The sequence below is a fragment of the Malus domestica genome, chromosome 14 (assembly GCF_042453785.1).
Source record: "Malus domestica chromosome 14, GDT2T_hap1".
In the NCBI taxonomy this organism is placed as follows: Eukaryota; Viridiplantae; Streptophyta; class Magnoliopsida; order Rosales; family Rosaceae; genus Malus; species Malus domestica.
The window spans coordinates 23,278,073-23,299,140 of NC_091674.1; the positions used below are offsets into that span (position 1 = coordinate 23,278,073).

The 21,068-nt window shown below is 39.4% G+C and overlaps 2 protein-coding genes across 2 annotated transcripts; both read left to right on the top strand.

Moving 5' to 3' along the window:
* The first annotated feature begins 575 nt into the window (after window positions 1-575).
* Window positions 576-3,835, top strand: LOC103454943 (uncharacterized). The gene is made up of 5 exons (XM_008394533.4): window positions 576-813; window positions 908-1,036; window positions 1,114-1,803; window positions 2,413-2,726; window positions 3,635-3,835. Exons 1-4 carry the CDS (start codon window positions 676-678, stop codon window positions 2,722-2,724), a joined length of 1,269 nt encoding a protein of 422 aa, XP_008392755.3. The 5' UTR covers window positions 576-675; the 3' UTR covers window positions 2,725-2,726; window positions 3,635-3,835.
* A 3,227-nt stretch (window positions 3,836-7,062) lies between these two features.
* Window positions 7,063-12,734, top strand: LOC103454878 (E3 ubiquitin-protein ligase ORTHRUS 2). The gene is made up of 9 exons (XM_008394469.4): window positions 7,063-7,854; window positions 9,021-9,553; window positions 9,669-9,794; window positions 10,015-10,117; window positions 10,209-10,270; window positions 10,345-10,447; window positions 10,725-10,869; window positions 11,175-11,389; window positions 11,642-12,734. The coding sequence occupies exons 1-9, from the start codon at window positions 7,414-7,416 to the stop codon at window positions 12,479-12,481; spliced, it is 2,568 nt and encodes an 855-aa protein (XP_008392691.1). The 5' UTR covers window positions 7,063-7,413; the 3' UTR covers window positions 12,482-12,734.
* Window positions 12,735-21,068: the final 8,334 nt, after the last annotated feature.

Consider the following 21,068-nt stretch of genomic DNA (forward strand, 5'->3'; position numbering starts at 1 on the left):
CTCATACTTTCTCCTGGCATGGTTTTGGTGTAACAATCTCTTTTATGCATCACCCATAAATCAATGCGTTCTTTCATATGTGTTTGACGAGACAACTTCATCAATTGCTTATGCATTGATACGATTGCTTTTTTATTTTACAGACATAACTGGTGTTGTAAGCCATTTACATCAAAGCGTGATTGTGTAATCTAGAAGTAGTGTTAGACATGGACTAGACCGATGTACTATTGTATTCTTTGTAAGATTATGAAACCTAGAAGGACCGCGCGATATACATAAAAAATATTTGAACCATCTATTTATTGTCGCACCTTCTCTCTCTAAATTTATTCTACTTTTAAATATAATATTTTTGTATGATAATGCATTTACACTAAGAGGTATGAGAATAAATTTAATTCGAATTCGCTAATTATTGTGAAACGAAAATCTATTATCCAATTCATTTTGGAAGGACCAGAATAAAACCTGATTCCGAGATTGAGCTGGGCCAGCTCACGGCCCAAAGAATAAGGCTGAACTCGCCTCAGTCAATCGGGCCTTGATCCTTATTGCAGGCCTACTTACTTCAATAGAGACAAACGACTGCCCGTTTGGTAAACATCAAAACAGTGGCTTAAATTCAAAAGCGGCAAAAGCAATTCATTTCAGTGCGAAGATTCCCGCCAAAACATGGTTAGTCATCGGAGATCATCTGAGACGGCGACGCCGCATCTCCGGTCGAAATTCAGAAGAGTCACGTGCGATCACGAACAGATGAAGATCGCATTCCACGATCTCAAATCTCAGATCCGAATCGGTCTCCTCGAAGTATCCACCTACCTAATTTCTCTCCCCGGTTTTCAAAATTTTCGCTCCTATTTCTGAATTTAATGGAATTAAATTGCTTTGTGTAATGATGGAGGCCGAAGAAGTCTTCGCATCGCTCGCAATTCCGTTGATGAAGCTTGTAGGTCTGAAGACGGCGGAGATGTCGACGGAGGGCCGGTTCTCCACCATCATCATCCGGACAAATACCGATTCTCTGCATCAGGTTTCAATTCCCAAACAATCGAATCGCAATTTTCTAATAACTCTGAATGAGAAATCTAAAGATTAAATTATTTGCAGAATTTTGGATCCGACTCGGGGGAATTCGGATCGTCGGATCGGAACCGCCGTTCAGCGAAGGAAGAAATCTACGCCGCTAAAGCCGCCGTGGCAGGGAGGCTCGTGATGGAGAAGCAAAAAGATCAGCTGGTTCAACTGGTCGGAATCCTGAAGCAAATCGAGACTCAAGTCAACGCTCGCCAGAGCCACATGGTCAAAACCCTCACTCACCGCCGTCTCTACATCCAGAAGTTCTTCCGCAGAGCCGTCGATTATCTATCCTCCGTTGACCGCGTTGACCACCGGACCTTCCAGATTGCAATCCTGAAGCTCCTCCGGGCGGTGTTTGACGAAATGGGCGCCGTGCTGGGGTCAGTAGAGACCGATGTGGATGATCTTCTGGTGGATTTGGGTGAGCAGATGTGCGATCCGATGGTGGAGTACGTGGAGGGGGTTAAGGCTGATTTGAGTGAGGGGAGTTGCGTAAGGTTGGTGGGGTTGGTGAAGGAGATGGCTATGGAAGCGGGAGAGGCGAGGGTTGAGATGGAGGCAGCGAGGAGTAGGGCCGCGGTTGCAGAGGCTAAGAGAGTTGAGGCTTTGAGTAGGCTCCGGGAAGCAGAGAACAATGTGTGCAAGTTGAAGGAGTGCCTCAAGTTTTTGCCTGAGCCTCATAAGGCATCTACCAAAGTAAAGCCTTTTGCCCAGCAGATGGTAATCACCCTTCTCTTTCTTTCCATTTGACTGATAGTTTGTAGATTCAATACTGGATGTATGTATTCTTGTAACACTGTTCTTACCAAGAGAAGTGAACCATGACCAATGCCATATCAGAAAACGTTATCTAATTTGGTTAATTGCTTAATGAAATTCTGCATTTTTGTTTTGTATTCCAATTTTAATAGCATCAGAAAATTATGCCAGAATAATATTGCAGCTTCAGTTAAGAGATGTGAAGCATGAAGAATCCCACTTTAGAAAGTGTTAGCTAATCCAGTTAATTGCTTAACGAATTATGCATTTTCGTCATTTAGATTGGATAACTGGGAAGAATGCTAGAATGATTGATCATATTTGTTACCATATGTTTTTTATTGCATAATGATAGAATTGGCGCACCATTTAGTCATAATAATTGATGTAATAAGTACGTATCAACAGCCGCATCATGTAATTAGTCGAAAGATGTTTTGGGCATATGCCCTTTGTTAGCATTTCAATACCATCACACGTCTTTGTTAGCAATTTGAATACCCTTATCCCTAATTTTCAAGATCAAGCAAAACACTGTGACATTGCCTCTCTGTTTATCTTGATGTGAAGTTTTTGAGCATGGAGAAGGAAAAAGCAAACGATGAGGTGCTGCTGTGGGAGATATTGGAAAAGAAGAGAGAGTACCACACACCACAGAGCCCATTTGGACCCAAAGAGCTTCTTTCCTTTGAGCCAAATAATAAGCGCCAAAAATCAACCAAGGTAAAACCAGCAGCAGTAACTTCTACGTATTCACTGCGGTCAGATACAACGCTTTCGGATGCTCGGATTCCCTTGGGCTCATCTCCTTCGGTAACAATTCAGCGAGCTGCTTCTCTCAAGCTCAAGCAAATGAGCTCTCCGAAAATGCGTCGCGCTTGAAGGTATGGATTTTCCTGTTGATTTCAGCATCAAATCAATGGCTAGGATTGCTTACCAAAAAACAAATCAATGGCTGGGATTTGCACTTGGCCAATGAGCGTGCATAAAACAAGAAAATGTGTTTGTGTGCTGCTTTTGTCTGTCTAGAGCTTTTAGTAGGTCAGGCCAGGAGATTAGGAGACATGATGATAGGGAACCAGACAAACTTTGGTGCTGCTGTGGTGTGATTTATAGAGCTTTTGGATTAAGAAATTAAGATGTTGGGGATGGCAGTTTTATATTCTGACATGAATATTTTTATATAATCCCCACCATTTGATGATGGCGAAGGGCCGGAGTGCGGGGTGCGTGGATCAAACCCACCGATTCCCTAGGTTTAAAGAGAGTAGGACTATTAGTTTATTGATCTTGAGAATTCTCACGTGGAAATATCTTCAATGTTGTTGAAGGATTTTGAAATATCTTTTTACGAGAGATTTTATTATACGGTTATTTATGTTATCTCTTTATTATTTATCTTGTCACGTAATTTAGAGTTTTAGATAGATACAAATTTGAACTTGGATTAAGAAATTAATGTTGAACTTAGAAAGTTAATTCCAACATGTATATTTTTATATAATACCCACCATTGATGATGGAGAAGAGATTGTACCATACTGCTGAGGATTGTGGTATGTCCTTTTTTATGAGATATTTTATCATACAATTGGTGGTTTTTTTTTTTTTATATCTCTGATCACGTGACGTATAAATAATTACCAACATTGATGATGGAATAGCCCATTATATCTTTATTAATTATGAGAATTGTCATGTGATTCTTTGTGCTGCTGCTGGACTTTTGCATTGCCTTTACCTTACTCATGTTTGCTTTGTTCCTTTTGTTTCCATTAATCTCTGTTTGCAGATATGATGCAGAGGAAAACTTCACGATTCACTCTCTGATGTACAATGTGAGTTTTAATTCGTATAAAAAAAGTTCAACTTACATATATCAAGTAAATTTGGATTACTTTTCTCTTGTAAGACTCTATTTTTAATAATAAGAGCGTTTGAAAATACCTTAAAAAAACGCTTCTATTAGAAATATATAATATGTACTTCTTTACTTGAAGGCTTCTTGAAAGAAATGTATAGCAGTTGCTCATTCCAAATAAAACTTCTAATACATTTTTAAATTCATAAACACTTTTAACGTTTCTAAAATATGATCATAAGACTTGTGTAGCACTCCTTTGATAATCTTTTTGTATTTTAGAATTGATATTCATCACCTTGAATAATCGCACTACTTTACAAGGGGAAAAATTTAGCATTGTTCTCAATTACGGGCTTCCTTGAATGCGTCATCGACTTCTAATTTGGTTATGAACGCGAATAAGAAGATACTTTCTTTTTTAAATACCACATAATATTTGCAAAATATTTACACTAAAGAATGAGATGTTTACATAAGCTACACAATGGCTAATCATATACTAATTTGATTTAAAACATGTCATTTACGGGCCTATAAAACTTACAATAGGAGAGAAATAATACAACTAAACATCAATAATGCTATGTTGAAAAAAAAAAGTGTACGAATGAAAACTTGGGTAAATAATAAATTAGAAATAAAAAAGAAAAACCAAAAAGGAAGAAAGGACCTAGATTTGATTAGTAAACCATTCTCTTCATGGCATAGAGAGATTTTTCAATGTGATCGGAACACGGAGTGGTTCACCATAAGTTATTATACAAATGATGAGATATCTATATTAAAAAATTAATAATTTAAAAAATCAAATTTCCCACAACTTATATAAAAACACGTGGTGTACTATACCACCCGTGCTCTGATCACAACGAAAAATTTCTCCATGGCATGGCCGCATTAGTCCTTCAATTTGCAGTTATTTTTGACAAGGAAAATATAGACAAATGTCATGTGGTCATGCATTAGGAAACAAATTAAATTTAATGGTGACGTGGTGGTCATAGATAACGATGGATATACATATGGATGCAAAAGGTAGATTTTCAAAATACATAAACTATCTATTAATAAAACTTTGTTTGTCAACCAAAACTTTAGAAAGTTACTATTCTAACCCTCTCATCAAACTAAACACACACAAAAAATAAGTAATTTAGTAATTACATACAACACAATTTTATTGTATTTTACAAACCTCTCTAAACAACACCATATTTAAAAATAAAAACTTGAGAAGGTTTTTCAAATTTTACAGCACAAAGTGATATAAATATTTTTTATAAAAAATAATCTACAAATTTAATTCCGTGTGTGTGTGGGCACACGACTAGTATTATTAAATTTAATTGTTTTTATATTTTCTATCAATTAAAAATGGTAAAATGCCTTTTTAGTAATTAAAAAATATTAAAATATCAACCAACTGACCAGCATTAATTGCAGCGTAGATTCAGGGATTTCAATGCCACTTTTTGGATATAAAAACCTATAGACCTTTTTGGTGAGCATTAAGCTTTTCCACAAGAAATAAGTTACTAGCAGATAATGAAAAATAATATGCACATTTGATTTCCAATAATGCCCATGTCTAAACTTCCTAACTACTACCGTGCAATTTCAAAAATAATTCCCTTTATTTTCCTTTTATTGCTCAAGAACTTTGTACCCATACCTAAAGATTAAATCTGATCATGTAAAGGTTATTTTGTTATGTGTTGCAAAATTCATCATGTGTTTTCTCTTACATTTTTACTCTTTAACTGAAAAGACCACAATTTGTTGACGTGATATCGAAGTCAGGTAGTGAATATACATTTCGCATTGAAAGATAACGTCACATACTATTGAAAGCAAGTATTTAGTTTTTCCGACAAGAGGTTGTAAACAAGCACTAATCATTAGCGATAATTACAAATTTGTTGTTCTTTGGGATATGATGATATATGCCATAACAAACAAGTATTCAGTTACTTCGACAAGCGTTGTAAGCAACCACTAATCATTAACGATAATTACAAACTAGAAAACAAGTAATTCAATTAGTTCAACTATAGTTTGCTGGCAACTAGTAATCATGGAGGGTGTTATTCGCACACCTTTTTTACCTCCTAAACATTCTCTGTTAATTTCTATCATTTGATCATATTCGAATCATTCAATTTGACGATTGAAAATTAAGAAGTGTGTGTAACGGTAAAAAGGAGTGTATATATAATACCACCCTTAATCATTCGAGACAATGGATAATACCACCCTTAATTCGATTAAAGTTCGTAAGCAACCCTAATCATTGCTAATAACTGAAACTTCTCGTTTTTGAAAAATATTGATATGCCATAACAGATACGTATTCTTTAGTTCGACTGTAGTTCGTAAACAACCCTATTCATTTACAATAATTGCAAACTTGTCATTTCTCAGGAGATAATGACATATACCATAATGGACATGTATTCAAATAGTTCGTCAACAACCTTAATCATTCGCGATAACTGCAGACTTGTCATGCCTTGTTACATAAAAGAATTCGGAATCAACCAATATTATCCTTAGCTGTATCCGCTACCTACTATAAACAATTCTTCTTGAACTAAAGATATATCATATTTAACCTACTTACGTTACTAGAATATCTAACACACGTCACTGTTATGTGAACTATTCTCAATTATACATCTTTGTTGTTCGTGTGCCGATTTAGTATGTATTTTGTTTCTTAAACACGTCAGTAACGATATGTATGCTATACCAACTCACTTAATAATACCAACAAAAAATCATATATGTAAATTGAACTTGTGTCATGGTAATTAGCTAAGGACCTAAAAACCTAAAATGCTATAAAAAGTTAAAGGCCTAGGTTTCTCTATCGTTCAAGTAGACCAAAAAAGTCTCTAGTTTTTGTTGTTAGAAATCATGATGGGTAGAGTTGTCATTCCAACACTAAAATATCATATACTAAGGATAAGAATAATGTTATTCACACATTTGCTTTTACTTTCCACGCACCTTTGTTAATTTTTAGTTATTAATTTTCTTCAATTAATTTGATATCGACGGTTAAAACTAAGATGATTGTGTGAAAAGTAAAAATAGGTCTGTATCTAGCAGCCTAGCACTACCATATACTAATCTAATTGTCATTCTTATTTTGTATTTGTAAAGGTAATTTATCTTTTGAGTGTTTTATCTACACATCTATTTTTATCTTTTTTATATTCTTTTTAATTTTTAACTATGTAATTGAATAAATTGAAGAAGATTATTGTCTCAACAACACTAACCCTATATTTTGTGGAGTAAAAGGAAAATTGTATTTTATCATTGCATACTGCCAGAAACGGCAAAACAGATATGGCCACGATCAGACAAATGAGGCGCACGCAACGTTCGAAAAGCGAGTCAAAAGCGGGATCGGCATTTGGCACCAAAATTTCAAAACCCATCAACCAAAACCCTTTCCGTTAACTCCCCCTTACGTGGACCACTCAAATTTCGTCAACACAGGGACTTCAGGTACACTGCAGCGCACCCAATTTCCTCCCAAATTTCAAAACCTTTCCAAAAAATTTCAATAACCCGCCGTCGCCTAAAAATCTCCCCCCTATAAAGTCCGAGTCGTTTCCGATTCCACCACTCACTCAGCGCCTTTCACTCCACATTGTCCTTACTCTCTCTCTCCGCCCTGGTATCCTGCGCACCCCCCAATGGCGCAAGTTAGCCAGCTTCCCTGCGACGGAGACGGCGTCTGCATGCTCTGCAAGGCGACTCCGCCCGACGCCGAGAAGCTCACCTGCAAGACCTGCGTGACTCCCTGGCACGCTGCCTGCCTCTTGGCCAAGCCCGAGTCCCTGGCCGCCACTCTCCAGTGGGAGTGCCCCGACTGCACATCAATCTCCGGCGATGCTCCGGCGCACGTCCCCGCCGTGAACGCCGGCGTGGACGGCGGTTTGGTGGCGGCGATCCGGGAGATCGAGAACGACGCGACCCTGACGGAGCAGGAGAAGGCGAGGAGGAGGCAGGAGCTGATGAGCGGGAAGGCGACGGTGGAGGAGGAGAAGAAGGAGGCGAAGAACGACGTCTTGGATGTGCTTGGTGGGATTTTCAACTGCGTCTTCTGTATGCAGTTACCGGATAGGCCTGTTACGGTTCGTCTTCTTCCTTTTTTGATTAATTTATTTCGATTTTTTTTTTTTGGTGATTTGTTTTTTGTTTAATGCTTTAAAATGTTGGCGTATTTGGATGGTGATAGTGCAGGTTTGGTTCTTCTGTGCTGTATTTTTTTGGGAATACCGTTTTGTGTTGATTTTTTTTTAAATTTGTTGTCGTTTTGCCCTCACATTCTCCCCCTGTTTCTTGAATGCAATTCTGTTTTTCCTCCATGGAAATTCTGTTTTCAGAGTTCATCAATCTTTAATTTTTCTGGGTATTTGAGTAGTTGGTATTAATTTAATTTTTAAATTTATTTATATAATTATATTTTTGCTTGTGATTACTTTTTTCTCAAACAAAGTTGGATTTTTTTGCTTCAAAGATAAGATTTTTAACTATTTATGATGGTGGGTGAGAGTCCTGATTCATTAATTGGAATCATATAATCTCTTCAACAGGTTTAGTTGGGTTCTTTAAATATACCCAGATGTAGAATTGATTAGTGGATTTAATACATTGTTCTTCGATATTTTTCAGCTTTTGGTGTTCCCATTTTAAAATTTCTTTATGGTTTCACCCAAAAAAAATGGTTGGTTGGTTTGGTAACGCACCACTTGTTTTCTTTGCTTTTTGTTCACTCTGATCCTGAATTTCGGGTTTTGTGGTCCCATCACCTTCCTTTGATGACGCTTTACCCTTTTTGTCTTTGTGTGTGTGTGAATTGGTTAATTTCTTTCTTTGTTTGCATTTGAGTTTTCAATCCTATTACATCATCTGCATTTTTCATGTCTTTACAGGGTTTATGATTATCTACGGTGTTTAGTTTACTAATTTTCTAATTAATTTATCATTTGTATTTAATCTTATTGATTGGATGCATTGATAGTATTGTTGGTCCACTAGTTTAGCCATGCTCATGTATTAGCCTATGTTTAAGGTGATCAGTCCAACAGTTATGAGTAAACTAGGAAACTCCTTGAATAGGTGAATGGATTCGAAAATTTTGGCTTTTGCGATAATTCATGTTTCAGGCTTTGAATTTAGCGTGCTTTCATAATGTTGGTGTCTTTGCCTGTGAGGTGTTGGACGATTGTTAGTAGATTGCTGTACTGATATAGATAGATTATGTTAATAATGACATGTTGTGTGCTCTTAAATCCAGACACCATGTGGACACAATTTCTGCCTGAAGTGCTTCCAGAAATGGGTTGGACAAGGGAAGCGTATTTGTGGAAAATGCCGTGGTCAAATTCCTCCCAAGATGGCAAGTAACCCCCGAATCAACTCTTCACTTGTATCTTGCATACGTACGGCTAAGTTGTCAAAAGCAAATGCAAACGGGGGGCCTGCTCGGGTTTATCATTATGTACAAAATCAAGACAGGCCGGACAAGGCGTTCACAACAGAACGTGCACAGAAGACTGGAAAAGCTAATGCTTCAAGTGGCAAGATATTTGTCACGATTCCAGGAGATCACTTTGGACCCATTCCTGCTGAAAATGATCCAGAGAGAAATCAAGGTGTTCTGGTTGGTGAGTGCTGGGAAGATAGGCTTGAATGTAGACAATGGGGTGCACATTTTCCCCATGTTGCTGGTATAGCTGGGCAGTCTGATCATGGTGCACAGTCAGTTGTGCTTTCAGGAGGCTACCTTGATGATGAGGATCATGGAGAGTGGTTCTTATATACCGGAAGGTTTGTCATTGGATTGACCACTTAAACTGCGCCTTCTATTCCATTTCTCTTTGAAACTTTTTTGATCTTTATTTATTTAAATTTGCTGCCTTGTTTACATGGATATACATTGCAGTGGTGGAAGGGATTTGAGTGGTAATAAGCGAACAAACAAGAAACAGTCTTTTGACCAGACATTTGACAAATATAACAAGGCTCTCCGACTCAGTTGCCTGAAAGGTTATCCTGTGCGGGTGGTAAGGTAATTGCAATTTTCCAAACTCCCTCTCTAATATCCACAACTTATTGTTCTATTTTTTGTTTTTGGTACGTTTGCAGTCAGATATACTGTGTTAAGACTATCAGTTTAAATTTTGTTACAATAATTTCTCTTGAGCATAATGTGTTCAAGATTTCTAGTATCTGGGTGTTCTGCATCATGATTAATGTTTTGTATCTGTTGCCTTCCAATTGATAATTAGGTCTCACAAGGAGAAGCGTTCCTCATATGCCCCTGCTGATAAAGGTGTTCGGTATGATGGGTGCTACAGAATAGAAAAATGTTGGCTTAAGGTTGGAGTCCAGGTAAATATGTGCTATCCCAAATGATGGCATTGCTTCATGGGTTTCTATATTTTCCTGAAAAGATTTACTGATGGTGTTTTTGTTTACCTAGGGGTTCAAAGTCTGCCGGTATCTTTTTGTCAGATGTGATAATGAACCTGCGCCATGGACGAGGTTTGATTTAGTTTCTTTTATTCATACCCTCTTCTGTAGACCTCTGTACTAGATTTTTCCAACTTGAACTGCAGTGATGAGCATGGGGATCGACCTAGACCTTTACCTGATATTCCTGAGCTGAAGGCAGCAAAAGATATAACAGTGAGGAAAGGAAGTCCATCTTGGGACTTTGATGTAAGTTATTCTATTTTTTAAAACTGGATTTGGAATATTTTGTTTTACTGGTTTTCACCTCTCCATAAATGAGGGTAAGGCTAGCCGACATTCACCTCTCCCAGACCCTGCGTAAAGCGGGAGCCTTGTGCACTGGGTACGACCTTTACTGGTTTTCAGTCCTTTGGGGAACATAATGCACCTGGATAGAGTGTAGTCACCGAATACTTAGAGTTTGTCATTGTGCTTTGATATTGTTATAGGAGATTTTCTAAACCATATTGTACAATGTTATCAGGAAAAAGATGGCCGCTGGACATGGATGAAGCAACCACCTCCCAGCAAAAAACCTATTCTAGCATTCTGTCCTGAAGCTCAAAGGAAGACAACAAAAGCAATCAAGAAAGCACAAAAAATGACTGTACGACAGAAGCTCTTGAAAGGTCTCTCTCTCTCTCTCTCTCTCTCTCTGTGTCGCCCCGCACCCTCAGTCCATCTTCTACATGACTTCACTCAATGAGTATTATTTTATCTTCCTTTGGTCTGACACGTGTAATCAAAATTGGAAACTACTTGGATTGCTGTTATGGATTTGGTAAGGAGGATTGTTAGGGAGTATGGAGATACTTAGAAAGCAAAATATTGGTTGGTTGGCTGATGGTTTTTTCTGCAGACTTAAATTTAATCTAAACTCTCTGCCAACAGGTTATATCATTTCATGCTAATGTATATTTATCTTTGTCTGCAGAATTCAGCTGCCAAATTTGTCGGGAGGTGATGACTGCACCAGTAACCACACCTTGTGTTCATCACTTTTGCAAGTCGTGCTTAGAAGGTGCTTTTGTTGGCAAGAGTTTTGTGACAGAAAGAAGCAGAGGTGGACGGTCTCTCCGAGCCCAAAAGAATGTGATGAAATGCCCTGCCTGCCAGATGGATATCTCTGATTTTCTGAAGAATCCTCAGGTTTGTTGTTACTCGGGCCTTTTTCTTTTTGTTTCATGGGAATATAAGATTATTTTTTCTTTCATTTTCCCCCTTTCTGATTGATGAGAAGTGCTTTTGATTAATCCTGAAATAATAGACTGCTTGTAGGTAGAATGTTTTTTTTTTGAGTTTCCTCTTTTATCTTCTCAGAAATAAATGAAACATTACCTTATTGAAGTATTAACTCCTTGGCAAATTTGTTTACTGTATCTTGTGGGAATAACCTAACAGGTGAATACAGAGATAAAGGATATGATCGAGTCACTAAAAGCTCAGAATGAAAAGGAAGAGAAGGTGGATCCAACTGAGGAGTCAAGTGATGAAGAGGATGAGGATCCAAACGAGGTGTTAAGTGAAAATGATTCTGACAATGAAACTGCTGATCCTGTGTCTGACGAAGCAGGAGTGAATGGCAACGGGCAGACTTCACGAACAAAGTTGCCCACAAGGAGTCCCAAACGTCTGAAGGTTGATGCTGGTAATTCCTCATCAAAGACTGATAATGATGGGGAGTCAAAGGAAATTTTTGGTGCCCAGACTGATGGTTCGAAGGGAGATCCTAAAGAGAGCAAATCTGATGCTCCTGTTGCAAAGCGTGGGAGGAAACCTGCTGCTCAGGGTGGTGCTGGAGCGAAGGCCCGAGGAAGAAAGAGGACTAAGGAGGAGGAGGAAGCACCGGGTGATGCAGAAGGAAAATCTTCACCATCAAGTCCTCTGCAGGTGCAATCTGATGAGGATCCAAAAGAGAGCGAGAAGCCAGCTGCAAAATTTGGGAGGAAGCCTGCCAGTCAGGATGGTACTGGAGCAAAGACTAGAGGAAGAAAAAAGGCTCAGGAGAAAGAAGCATGGGGAAATGAAGAAGGAAATGGCTCACAGTCAAGTCCTCAGCAGGTGCAATCTGTTGAGGATCCAAAAGAGAACAAAAAACGAGCTGCAAAGCATGGCAGGAAGGCTGCTGGCGAGGGTGGTGCTGGAGCAAAGAAGGCTCGGGAGGAAGAAGCAATGGATGTTGATGATGGAAATGTTTCACCATCAAGCCCTCTGCACGTGAAAGCCGATGATTTGGAGTGATCAGTTGACTTGTGCCGCAAGTAATGTTGAAACTTCTAAGTGGTATTTTGGTGATGGTTCTTCTTGGGAGAAGTGGGATAGTTACAGCAGCATACAAACTTATATTTTGGGAAGTGCTTAAGTGTCTATAGACAGGCTGCTTTGCTTTTGCTTTTAGTTTTATGAACTTCTTATCGGGTAATGCTTGCCCAGGGTTGGTTCCATCCTGTCCCCATGTAGGTAACTTTGGTGGTTATCAAGTTCTTTGTTTACATTTTTTTAGCCTCATTTGTTTGCTTTGGTTCATTACAATTTTTTTAATCTCCTTTCTGGTGTATGATAGTTGGCTTATTTGAAATTATAATGAAAATAACATGCTTTTTTATTAAAAAAGGAGACCAGCTTGGTGTAATGACAATTTACTTTTTTTAGAATTGGAAGATTTATAAAGGTATTTCAGTCCCTCTTTAATCATTATCGTGAGCCTTCAAAATTGACCAAATTTTTATTTTTATTTTTTTTAATTCTTGACCCGACTTGAAATCAAACTTATTTTTGTATACTCAAATTTTGGGATCTCAAAAATTTGGTTCAGGATAAGGATTAACTTTTATAGGCCATTATTTTATGATCAGCAGTTGAGATTGGGCCTTGGTTCAAGTTTCGAACCAACCCAGTCCTATGCGCACTTCAAATTTTTTATATTTAAAAAGAACAATATTTTTTTGAGGAGTGGACAATTAAATTTTTGAAGTGTTAATAATATATATATATATATATATATATATATATTTTGTAAAAGGTTTTAATGAAAGTCAAATTCTTTTTGTGATTTTTGTGTTGATACCTTACTTTTAAATTGACTATCATGGGGAAAAAGCTATTAATCATAATGATGTGGTGAAGTTCATTATCAATCACAGTTCAAATTGTAATTTTAGTTTCAATTGGTTGCATCAACCAATCATAAAGCGCCACATTTACATAAATTTTTTAGTTTTAAAACTTTGAGAACTACAATTTAAAAAAGAAAAAAAGAAAATTACAAGGTTTATATTATCAAACTAGCCGTTGTGGAGCAAAAAATAATCAAGAAAAATATAAAGGTGACACGTGGATTTTTGGACAAAAAAAACAAGATTATCCTAAAGGCACACCAGGATTTCTATGCGCAAACAGCGGACAATCATCCCTCAATCAAGGTCAAAAGTGATCAAAATAGGTATTTATTCAAAACCTATTTCATCAACCCTTATCAATCTTCCCCACAAAGTAACTCCCAAATTATTTCTCTCAAATTATATTAATTAGCTAATTAATTGATTTATTACTCAATTAATTCATTAATTAGCTAATTGATGGTGATTAACACAAAAAAATACCAAAGGTAGCCGGTTCCCACCTCTCCAAGGGGGGCCGGCCACACCCCTATAAATACCACATCATTTTCTCCAAAACCCAATTCCAAGCTTCTTGCAAAATTCTCTAAATTTTCTAAACACTTTTCTCTAAAAATTCTAACTTTGGCATCAGAAGTTCTTCGGCCAAAGCCCCCTCCCCAAATTCATCGTGGGCGCAAGAGACTCTTGGCTTTGACCTAAGGTATTAATTGTTTTTGCAGGTGCATTTTCGTCCAAGAACAAGGAAGAAATTTGCATCCACAAATTGGTGCTTTCATTGAGAGTCTTGATCAAACACTTGTAGAAGACTCTCGCCTTCAAGGTTTTTCTTTTTCTTGTTCATTTCTAGATTTTCGTATGTTCTAATTCTTGGAATTTTTATTTCTAATTTTTTTTCAATAAAATGTAAAAAAAAAGTACAATGGCAAGAGATTCGGAAACCTTGACGAACGGAAATTCCAACGTTCAAGGATTATGACCGCATTGATCTACAAAGCTCAAAACAACACTGAGTGGAGGGGCACCACCCCCACGGGTCACCACGACAGCCACCCTTGGCAAGGCCCACAACACAACAACCATGGCCCAAGCCGTGCCATTTGAGCCCACACAGACCTAAGCCCAAGGCGAGACGGCTCGAGCCACTCAAGCTTAAAGCGTTGCCAAGCCGAGCCCTAGCCTCGCACCAACGTGTGCCACACGCCGAGCAGCCCACTCCCGTGGCCTTCCAAGCAGCCCAAATTGATCTAAGGTTGGTTTAACTGTCCCGACTTCAAATTAATGGGTCTACGATTGAACCGGGGGCATTTTCACCACACTTCTCCGCGGATTTGACATTTCCCAACTCAAATTTCACACCCATAGTCTACCACACTTCCACTGCTCAAGGAGACACATACCTTCCAAGCTCTTCCAATCCTAATAACGAACAACACTTGTTTCGACAAGTCATAGAGTTGACAAGCGCCATTGCACAATAGATGACCTTGGTGAATCAACTTTTGCAGTGCACCAAGATCCAATGTGCCCTAGATGAGGTGCCCTAAAGTAGGACAGTGGCAGACGAGGAACCTCTCCAGCAGGGTCCCTGCAAGTAGCCACTCGACCAACCACGAATCGAGCATTCGGGCAGTGTACACTCTTTATTGGGCCCCTGAGATAGTGTATACTCCCGTCTTAGTGTGAGAATGAGCGTGTACTCTCGACTAGGTCCACAGACGAACATACACTCACGGTTGGGGCCACAGTTCAATAATCAACATGAGCAGCCTTCCAGACAAAACGTTTATTTGTGGCTAGGCCCGCAATGAGCATCATCCACATCACATTGGAGTAAGCAGCATGACGGACGGAGAGAAGCAGTCACTTAATCCAGCTTGAGTTCAACTGGCAACCTGCGAAGAATTCCCCTGCCTACTAGAGGTGGGCACGGTGCGGTTCGGTGCGGTTCCACCCCTAAACCAGAACCGGAACCTTAAAATATTAACGGTTTGGTGCGGTGCGGTTCTGATTAAATAAATCACTAGAACCGTACGGTTCAGTCTACACCGGTTCTGATTCAGTTCTTGCAGGTTTATGGTTCCGAATATTAAATTATTTGAACACCAAATCATCATGCATTCAAATACATGTAACATCTTCTAAAGCTATTTATATAAAGTTGCATACAACACATATCCTTTTTAATGCAAATGTCTTTGGTCAGTGGCACCAAGTCAACAAGCAGCAAAAACAAAAATCAAACAAGAAGCAAGCAACTCCTGATATTGGCAACAACAAGCAGCAGCTCATAATATTGGCAACAACAAGCAGTAAAAACAAAAATCCAAACGTCTTTGGCAATGGCAAATTCTTTTTCAAACAACAGCTCGTGTACACTATGAAACAACATATAATCAAATCAAACATATTTCAGACAACATATAATTACTTACAAATCTGTTCTAAGAGCAACTGGTAGACAAAGTTTTGAGCATCATGTAATTTGTATTCTTTACACTAGCTATATAAAACACGATCTCAAACAATTTAACTATCCCATATGATCTCCTTCATGTATCAGTTAATTATATATCTTCTTCATTGAACTCAAAATTATATATCTTACAACGCATATTGGATCGTCATCCCCAAACAAACAAAACCCAAATTCAAGATAGAGTTTGTCATTCACATACATATTGAAATTGATCCACAAACTGATCCACAAGCAGCATCAATTTGAAATCCACATAAGCAAAGCCGTATAAAATCCGAATACAAAACTTAGAGCAGATTCTAACAATAAAACAAAAGAATAACACTCACATAGCAAATGAAGAAAGATCAGTTGAGAAGTCACAAGACTCGGTACAGGGGAGCCTCTAAATGATCTGACTGCATCTAGTAACCCACACAAAAAATATCTCAGATACCCGGCCGAACAATCGCATAACAAGTTACAAATCATTAAACAAAATACCAACAAATCCAATTCATAGTTTTTCTCCTTCTACTCATGTGACTGATAATATATGTTTGTGATTAACAGGCTGGATGTGTATATCCATGATTATCTAGTGAAGCGGGATTTAAAAGCCTCTGCACAAGCTTTCCAAGCAGAAAGAAAAGTATCCTCAGATCCCGTTGGTAAGCACATAAATGTTGACCTAAGGGGTATAAAAATATTTGAGTAATGGAAATTATCTTTCTTATTACTTTTTAAATGAGTTTTTTTTTTACTTTGCTGAACAGCCTGAATTTGCATTTTGATTTTTCTTTTGGCTATTATTAATGGTTTTGAGAAATGGGTTTTACAGCTATTGATGCGCCGGGAGGTTTCCTATTTGAATGGTGGTCGGTTTTCTTGGATATATTCATTGTTATGACTAATGAGAAGCATTCAGAGGTTGCAACATCTTACTTTGAGAATGGAAAACCAGTGGAACTTAACCATATTCCTAATCTCAAATATGAGAAAAGATAGAGAAAATACCAACGAGAGAGGACGGAGGACGAAGAGATGAGGAGTCGTAAGCTGTCCCGGAAAAGGGATGATGAGGGCCGTTGTAGAGAGTGGAGGTTGTGGCTGCCTTAGGATCGTTGATATTTTGGATGAGAGGCTGTGAAGAGTGACTCAGTGAGGGTCAGCTGTGAAATGGGAGATGTGGTGTGAGGGTGAGGCCGTGTGAGTGAGAGTGAAACCTAATTGGGATGGGATCATATGCTTTGCAACCTGGTGAAACTATTTTTTCAACCTATTATACCATGACATGTGTGCATATATATAATTAATTAATTTATTATTAATAAAATGGTTCGGTTCGGTTCCGACCGGTTCTTGTACATTCGAAATCGAAATTGAAACTGGTTTGAACGGTTCGGTTCGGTTTTTGACTCAAAGTTGACTTTTCCGGTCAACACGATTCTTTTCGATTTTTTTTCATACGGTTCGATTCGGGTTTACGGTTTAGCGATTTTTATGCCCACCCTACCGCCTGCTAGGAACGGACCACATGCACCGCTGCCACGGCATAGACGAGCCAATCATGTAGAAAAGCAGCCTAGACCAGCAGGTCAAGATCGGGGGCAACTAAGAGCTCTACTACCCCAACAAAGGAAAATTCAGGAAAATGTAGAGAGGTTCTTAAACGAGCGATTGTTTGATTTCCAACGCAACGAAGTGGCCGATGAAGCACTACGATGGGACATGACCAGCATGAGCAGGTCACCTTTCACGGATGAGATCGAGCAAGCAAAACTTCCACGTAAGTTTAGCATGCCACATTTCACATCTTTCAAAGGAGATGGAGATCCGGAGAGGCACTTGAAGCATTACTGAATCACAATGGTCCTTTACCAGAACAACGATACTCTTATGTGCAAGATATTCGCCACCATTTTGCAAGGCGAGGTGTAAGATTGGTTCCACACCTTGCCGCCACAATCCATTCAGAGTTTTGATGATCTTTCCTTGGTTTTCACCAAAGAATACTCATCCTACCGCTCGATCAAGAAAAAGTCTGACCATTTGTTCAATGTGAAGAATAATCCAAAAGAGTCGCTTCGCGATTACGTGAGGAGGTTCAAAGCAAAGAAGGCGAAGATAGTCGGATGCAACGACTCGATAGTAAGCGCATCCTTCTAAAAATGACTCCCAACATACCACCTTCTATTTGGAGAATTGATCATGAAAGAATACCTAACTCTGGCAGACTTTTTCGCTCTGGAATAAAAGTATGCACTTTAGGATGAGGCTCAACGAGTAGACAAGGCACCCGAGCAGCCTCGAAAAGAGTCAATAGTGGCTTAAAAGAAGGAGGACAAGAAACAGTCCAACAAAAGCAGGTAGGAGCCAAGCGTAGGGATCGACCCACGACCAAGGAACGCTTGACGACCAAGAACTACTCTAAATTCTCAATCCTGATCCACCAAATCCTTCCCGACATCAAGAACGAGCCATGGTTCAAGTTACCGAAACAATCAAAGGGAGATACTTCCAAGTTAGATCACACTAAGTTGCACATTCCACCGATGACTCAGTCACATAACCGACGACTGTTACACTTGAAAGAACTACTTGGATAAGCTCGTGAAAGAAGGCAAGGTTGACAGATACTTGGACAAGCTAGCTACGCAGCCTAGAAGGAATGCAGACGACGACGAAAAGTTGCCAACTAAGACGATTCAGATCAATGGCATCTTCGCCGAATTCGAGCACTTGGGGGCCACCAACAACTCCAAAAAGAGGAAGATCCAGCAAGCTCTTCTAGTCTCACAGGTCTAAAATGTCAACACCCAACTTAGACCCATCGTTGACTTCACCGAGAAGGATGCAGAAGGCGTCGACTTCCCATAAGACGACGCACTAGTAGTATCTGTCCAACTAGCCCATGCTATAGTTGACATAATGATGGTTGACAATGGAAGTGCGGTCAACCTACATCAGTTCTCAGTAATTTAGAAGATGGGCCTGGAAAACAAAATCATATGTTGAGCGGAGGTATTCACATGATTCAATGGGCACATATTGATATGAAAACACTGCCAGTTGTCTCAAAGTAGCCGTTCATGATCGTAAGCGACCCATCTCCCTACAATGGGATTCTTAGGAGACCTTGGTTGATCAAGCTGGATGTGGTCACTTATGTCAAGTATCAAAAAATCTGATTTCGCATCCCGGAAAAAGAAGTAAGAGAAATCAAGTCTGACCAGGCCGCATCTCGACGATGCAATATGAAGGAATCAAAGAAGAAAACCTTTACCTCCGTAGGGGCTACTGAGGTTCGAAAGGACGAAGAAGCTACCAAATATCAATTACAGCAAGCGAATCAAGAAAATGTTGCCCAAGTAAATGAGATAGGATGGAAACTCAAAGAGGATGTTGATGACATCATTCTTGATCCCCAGCAGCCGGAAAAGATGACTAGAATTGGCTCAGGTCTAAGCCCAGCCGAGAAGGAAAAACTCAGGGCTTTCCTTAGAGAAAATCGTGATATCTTTGCATGGTCACCTTCCGACATGCCCGACATCGATCTCGTTGCTAAACCGATGATCCAAAAAAAAGACATTTCGCACCCGAGTGAGTGGCGATCATCGAAGTAGAAGTTGACAAGCTATTGGAGGTCGGATTCATAGAAGAAGTAACACATTCAGCATAGCTTGCCAATGTCGTGTTAGTCATGAAGAAATAGAAAGACAAATAGAGGTTTTGCATAGACTACACCTACCTCAATAAAGCATGCCCAAAAGATCTTTATCTGCTTCCTCAAATTGATCTATTGGTAGATTCAACTTCTAGGAACCAGCTGTTCAGCTTTTTGGACATATACTCCGGTTACAACCAAATAGCCATGTATGAGCCCGACAAGGAGAAAACCATGTTCGTGATCGAGCGAGGCACCTACTGCTTCAAGGTCATGCCTTTTGGCCTCAAGAACGCGGGATCCACTTACCAAAGGTTAGTAAACATGATGTTCAAGAAGCAACTTGGAGTAACCATGGAAGTCTATGTCGACGACATCATGGTGAAGGGCAAGCCGCAGTCAGACCACATCGACAACCTGGCGGAAACTTTCAACATCCATAGAAAGTACAAGATGAAACATAACCCTACCAAATGCACATTTTGAGTATCTTCAGGCAAATTCTTAGGGTACCTAGTAACCTAACGAGGAATCAAGGCACATCCTAAACAAATCCGAGCGATCTTAAAGATGAAATCTCTAACTACCTTGAAGGAGATCCAAAGCTTGACTAGACGAGCAGTCGCCCTCAACCGCTTTCTTTCGTGGTCCACCGATCAATACAAGCTTTTTTCAAGGCCATCAAGAAGGCTCAAAGAGACAAATGGGATGACGAGTATGAAAAAGCTTTCCAAGACCTGAAGAAGTATCTTACATCACCTTCCTTACTATCCAAGCCAGAAGCAGCGAATGACTTATACATCTACTTGGCAGTCTCAGAAGTAGTGGTGAGAGAAGAGCTGAGGGCCAAACTGCTTGTACTCTACACTTCTAAAGCATTTCTCGATGCAGAAACAAGATACCTGAAGATCGAAAAGTTAATTTTGGCGTTAGTTGTTGCGACTAGGAAACTTATACCATACTTTCAAGCTCATACAGTCATCATCATGACTTAATATCCTCTACGATCAATCCTACATGGTCAGGAAGCTTCTTAATAAGTGATGAAATGGGCGTTGGAACTTAGCCAATACAGTTTAGTTTCTCGACCTCGCACGTCGATAAAGGCCCAAGCCTTGGTGAAATTCATAGCAGAATTCATGCCTAGCTTAGGCGACGCAACAGAGCGGCCCCACAATGCCTTAGAAGCAGCCTAACACACTTTAGCTATACCTGCTTCTCCTAACAGAGACTTCTGGCATTTGTATGTCTACGGTGCATCCAACTACAAAGGCTCGGGAGAAAGCGTGGTACTTATCACCCCAGACGGTTCAATGCTCAAGCAGGCGATCACTTTGGGTTTCAAAGCATCCAGCAATGAAACAGAGTATGAGGCCGTACTAGCAGGCCTTCGAATGGTAAAAGACTTGGCTGTGAAAAAGCTCTCAATTCATTCCGATTTTCAGCTAATCACCAGCCAGACTACTAGGGAGTACACGACAAAACATCCGAGGATGACGCAATACCTAGAGAAGGTACGCAAGCAACTTGAAGCATTTCAGACTTACACTCTCACTCAAGTTTCACGGGCAGATAGCGTCCACG